Raw genomic sequence first — 6,235 nt, forward strand, 5'->3', positions numbered from 1 at the left:
TGGCCTCTGGGCCTTGATAATGTGGTGATGCCTTTGTAAAAAAAAAAAAAAAAAAAAAAAAAAAAAAAAAAAAAAAAAAAAAACTCTTCTATATGTATATTGATTATTATTTTATTTTTTTGCCATCAGGTACCTAAAGTTAGCCGTTGAAATGAAAGTTTTCCGACGGCAAGATTTCAGGGCTGTGGCCAGTACGATCAGCAGAAATCCGATTGGGAAGGATCTTATTTGGCAATACGTACAGAAGGACTGGGAGAAATTACTGAATGAGTAAGTAAACAATAAGAAAAGCAATCTTAGAATTTTACATTTGCTGATATCAAATATTTCATATATTTTTATATCATACTAGAAGAATAATCGTCCCAGGATAGGGAAATTAATTTCCTGAACAGTTTTGCACTATATTTATGTCCCCTCACAAATATTGATATTAGCATATAATGCTACTAAATAAAGTCTAGAATCTTGACTGCAATTTTGTGAAACCCAATTATATGATTTTGATTCATGGAAATGTCTAAAATTTAAGAAATCTTAAGAAAAAATTTAAATTCAAAGAATCTTGCTTAATTAGTATCTAATGACTATGCATCAAATGCGAGACATTTTTTAGAATCAAAATCATTTAAAATATTTTAGTCAACATTAGGATAAGGATTTTTAACATAAGTTTTACCATCATATCTTGAGTAACATATTAAGTAATATATATATATATATATATATATATATGTGTGTGTGTATATATGTATATATAAATATGTATGTATATATATGTATATATATATGTATATATATATGTATATATGTATATGTATATATATATATGTATATATATATGTATATATATGTATATATATATGTATATATATATATGTATATATATATATGCCGAATATTCAGTGTAGCTAGTCGCCATATATATTTTATGAATCTATATATATATATATATATATATATATATATATATATATATATATAAATATATAGTGAGTATAATTTCTAATAACTTTTTAAATTTCGATTTATCAAGCTTTAATGTCTCGTAAATTCCTTCTGCTTTAAATTGCAAAGGTAAATACAGTATAAATTTTTCTTCAAGTCTATCTAGTAATATGTTGGTGTGAGGTCCAGAGAACATTGTGTGTGATGCATAATTTCCCATGCATGCTTTTATATCCCTTCTGAGATCTAATTGTGTTCTTCATGATCATAATGCTAAACTTTGTTTTATAATTGTGATCTTAATAGATGACATAAGGATTGTTAATAATTTGAAAAAAAAATCTTATTGTTGAGGCTTATATAAAAAACATAGCTTTCATTCCAACGTGATATTGTTAAACATTTTCAAACATTATTCAAGAAAGGAAATCCATTTCCTGTTTATAACTTATTTCAGAGCTTTCTGACCTTAGTTGGAACAACTTTCTACTGCAAATCCTCGAGTGCACCTGATCCAGATCCTTTATTTCTTTTAATGGAATTCTAATCGTTCGACCAACAAAAAATCCTTTGTCAAAATTGTAAAGATTAACTAAGATAGTCATGTGCCAGTAGTTGTCTTCTGAAGGTGATTCTTCTTTGCAGATATAGTGTGTATAATAATTTTCTTTACAGGGAAAGAATACATCTATAACAAGGCGAAACAAATGTTAGGAAATATGTTAGGGTGAGATGTGTCGTCAATAAAGTTATCCAAAGAATATAAGAAAATGTAATGAACATGTACTTGTCTTGTTTTAATGAACTGAAGTGTGTGTTTTTTTTTTTTTTAAATCAAATTTATCAAAATTTGGAGATGAAAAAGCACCTGTGAATTCAGAATTGTAGAGTTTCTAAGCAGTTGAAAATCCTTTTGTACATTCTGTATAGAAAATAGTTGGAAATTTTATTTCTGTAAGCAAAAAAATAGCTTTAATATCAAATGACTGCAAACAGTTTTTTTAATCCAAGTAATCCAGATGTTGATTTATTCTGTTGAAAGGAATATATTATTCGTAAGACGGATCTGTCTTCTGCAACAAGTTTTGAATACATGTTCTTTCACTGTGGGCCAAAAACTAAAATCATAACTTATGTTTAAACGGAAGTAGGTGGGTTTGTCTCCCCATGCACAAACATGCTTATTCCTAATTTCTGGCTTAACTAATTTTCTATTAATACATTGGCATTCAATTGATGGGCTACCATAGCAGGTGCATGCTTTGAACTTTGGTTGATACCAGTTGTCTGCCATTCAAGTATGAAATACGCAAGATGATGTTTTATAATTTTATTTTCTTTACCACCTGTGGCAATCTTATAATTGAAACTCTTCTGGAGATACACTGGTCCTAATTAATAATTCTTAGGTCAAATTCAATTTTATTCATCAACACCTCAAAATATGTCCGTTTCAAACCAAATCTTTCCCATTCTTTTGAGGTCTGCAAGTGACCAGTGATTGTTAGAGGTCAGACCTGGTAAATAGGGTAGGTGTGGAAGAAATCTGAAGTTTTGATGTACAATTTGAGCTTTTGTTTATTCTACATTCATCAATGCTTTATAATATTTGCCATTGATGGTTCTTTAAAGTAAATGCTGAACAAAACTTGCATGTTGTTTGAATCTTTCGACACTTTTCACCTGCCACTGTTGGTCAACTGACTTGTCCCATACTCATCGTCCCATATTGATGCAAAACTCTTTTGAATCCTTGATGCATTAATTTTGGTATATTGCAAGCAAATGTAGTGGGCAAAGAAAAAAAACAGCTAAGTGACTTAACAAATCCTAATCTTACCAAAATGGCAACTGCTTTTTAAATTAGACTATTTAATGTATTTTAATTATATGCGCATATATTGTCTTTAACTCTTTGCTTCCATGCGAGCTGTTTCTATTATCTTTTTATTGTTTTTATTTTTTTATTTATTTATTTTTTCTCTTTTAGCTTTAACCAACTGTTTATACCTTCTCTTTAAATTTATTTAATGCATTCTAATTACATATGCGTAGAAATGGTCTTTAACATTTTAGTTCCATGCGAGCCGTTTTGTGGACAGAACTTACTCGGAAACGAATAGTCTATACAAAAATACAGAACAGAGCTAGGAATACCTTTCTTTATACTATAGAAGACAGAAGAACTTTATTTAAGTAGTATACTTAATATATGCAATCACCGTACGCTTGCTTGTATTAAAGTGTCCTCCATGATACCCATACCATACCAAACCACTGCATGTGGCTCATAATTTAACTGTCACTATATTTGTAACTGCAATATACATAATCCCAGCTGTGATACTAGGGCTAATTTTCTGAGTAGATGCAACACTCTGCGCCTGACCTTAATGACTACAATTCCAAATCCCAACGAACTAGCTGTTCCTATAACTGGGAGGAGAAAACCTAATAGCTAGCTACGAAATCTTATACATTTTACCTCCAAGACGATTGTGTTTGTCTTACCTGCATGCAAAAAAAAAAAAAGAAGTTCCCTCTTCTTCAAACTAAACCTTACCTGTAACTCAAAAATCCTAATGGAAATCTATCTGTAAATAAATAACCCCTCTTCTCTTAAACGCTAACAATCTACTCCTTCCAACCTATCCGCCACTAAACTCCCACATTGCCCCGCATCTGTAGTGGAATCGCTAACTTCCAGCCCCTAATCCCTCACATGCAAAATGTTTTAATAGCCATCACTAAACATCTATACATTTCTACCTCTAAGGCATGCATTACAGCTCATTCCTATCCAGTAAGGGATTTAACAGCCTATGCACACAGAGGCAGGTACTTAACAGCCAAAGTACTCAGAAACAAAGCGATCTGCACTACACAACTGTCTCCTCGAGTTTTGCAACGATTAATACGTTATTGAAACAACACTCCTTGTTATGCAAAATGCCCCATGACTCTTACTAGAAAATAACTACAACTTCAACTCTATTCGCACCTACTGAAAACCTGCCCATATATCTATTCACCTAATTACGCATGACTCAAAACTTGCTGTCTTATCCATACTATATTGCACTTACATCTTAATCCTCCTATCATCTAAAATAGCTCGGGCACAACTCGTAGCTCAATTCTTAATACCTACTCATACTGTAACATTATCCTAGACCTAAGCTAAAATAAATAAAATAAAAAAAAGGGTAAGACTAAAATCACATTATCTCCTCCCTAACAAGCCCTCTTACAATCATAGACACTTACACTGCATGAACTTCACCCACCCCCTTTATCCATTAACAAGTAAATAGCATGTCCCTAAATCACTTTGAGGAGTGTAACTAATCAGTAGAGATAAAATCCCCCACAAACTAACCCAGTAACACTAACCACGCGGGGTCGCAGAAATACCTGGATTAGAACCTAGGCACGGAGAAAACCCTCTCAGGGCTGACGGACCCAGTAGGTCTTCGCAGATCATCCGTCTAGGAGAAGGAAAAGTCTGAAACTAAACCAAAGGGGAGAGAGGCCTCTTCAGTCTTGGATGACAACCTTCCTAGAGCTGGTGACTCAAACAAATTCACCGGTTTGCAAACCTAAATTGCTTAAGGAGTAGATAGGCTCTGTCTATCACCCGGCTTCCATACTCCTTCTTTGCCTATTAGTCAAGCGCAGAGACACTATCTCGGTGATTCGACAGAAACACCCAGCGGTAGATCTTGTTTCCTGGCTAGGGCAACGAACGCCGTTCTTCCCCATTCCCAGCACGCCCCACCCCTAAAACTGAACATTTGGGAGTGCTTGAGTATAAGATATGCCTGAGCGATTAGATTGGGTTGACCTTCTTCTAATGGGTTGAGGGTACCGGATTGACAGTTCCTGGCTGCTGTTCCCGACTGGTAGTACAGGAACCCTAACTCTTTGGTAGCGCTTAGAGCGGCTGCTCCATCAACAGTTGAATAATATCGAGTTGTTTGTAGTGCCATGACGTGCATGGAAAGGGACCCTGCACTCATCCCCGGTGGGCTTTCCTGAGGCCACAATCCTAATTGGAGAAAGGTCAGCTGATGGTCTACTTGTGATGCATGTCTGAAGCTCTGCATAACCTCTTGTTTAGCTCCCCCTTACTGAAACTCTTTAAAAAAAAATATGACGACAGTACAATTTAAAAAAAAGCTTAAACCAGGATTAGGGACAAACAAATTCAACTTGCCTCCTCCCTTGAGGCTCTCATTCACAAATATCCGTGGGCTTAGAACTAACTTAGCTGATGTTGAAGCATTTCTCTTAACAAATACCCCGGATATCTTAGCACTAAGTGAGACTAACCTACACTCCTCCATACCCTCTAACATGCCTGGATATCTCCCACTCTGCCGTAAGGACTCTGACAGACATATGCACGGACTTGGAGTTTACATTCGTAATACCCTTCCCTTGACTAGAGAAACAAACCTAGAAACAGATGATCAAGCCTTTATGTGCTTTAGACTAAACATGCAACACAATATTAGCTACTATTATTTTCTCTACCGCTCTCCCTCGACTCAGGACTGCTCCATAATAAACAAAGTATCTGACAGCATAGACACGGCACTGTCCCTCGACACTAGCGCACAAATACATGTATTTGGTGACTTTAATGTCCACCACAAAAACTGGCTTGGATTCTCTACTCACACAGATGCAGCGGGCAGCACAACCCATAGCTTCGCTATATCTCACTCCCTATCACAAATTGTTACGTTTCCAACCCATTTCCCTGACCAGGAAGAACAACACGCATCACTTCTAGATCTGTTTTTGACCACAGTTCCCGATGACTGCATAACGAAGGCCCACAGCCCACTCGGGAACGCTGATCATGCAGTGATAATGGTTGAAATCGCCCTAAACTCTAGACCCAAAACTGAAGAGCCAGTGCTCAAAACAACGAGATATTATAATAAGGCTGACTGGGAAGCCATCAGGGGACTAATTAGAGATGCTCCATGGAAAAATATTTTCTCTCTCTGAACAATGTGCAAACGAGACCACTGACTGGTTCAAAACTGCAATCGAAGCGCATGTTCCCATGCGGAAATTTTATAGTAAGCCCCACTCTCCCCAATGGTTTACGTCGACTTGTGCAACTGCCATTGCTCAAAAGCAGCATGCATACCGTAGGTTTAACCGACATCAGTCCAGTTCAAACAGACTGAAGTATATAGAAGCTAGAAATAGCGTTAAGAAAGAAATAGCGACAGCTAAGAGAGAATTTACGGAAACCACTAAAAAGCGCATC

General features: G+C 35.7%; 1 protein-coding gene across 1 annotated transcript in view; it reads left to right on the forward strand.

Moving 5' to 3' along the window:
- The window catches only part of LOC145279655 (uncharacterized), a 466,377-nt gene that overhangs the window by 427,199 nt on the left and 32,943 nt on the right, over positions 1-6,235 (forward strand). Inside the window, exon 40 of the mRNA XM_080130890.1 lies at positions 130-270. Coding sequence (XP_079987016.1) covers positions 130-270 — 141 coding nt within the window. The remainder of the gene's footprint in view (positions 1-129; positions 271-6,235) is intronic.

Source organism: Euprymna scolopes, chromosome 7 (assembly GCF_053919585.1).
Source record: "Euprymna scolopes isolate OS-2025 chromosome 7, ASM5391958v1, whole genome shotgun sequence".
NCBI classification, from domain to species: domain Eukaryota; kingdom Metazoa; phylum Mollusca; class Cephalopoda; order Sepiida; family Sepiolidae; genus Euprymna; species Euprymna scolopes.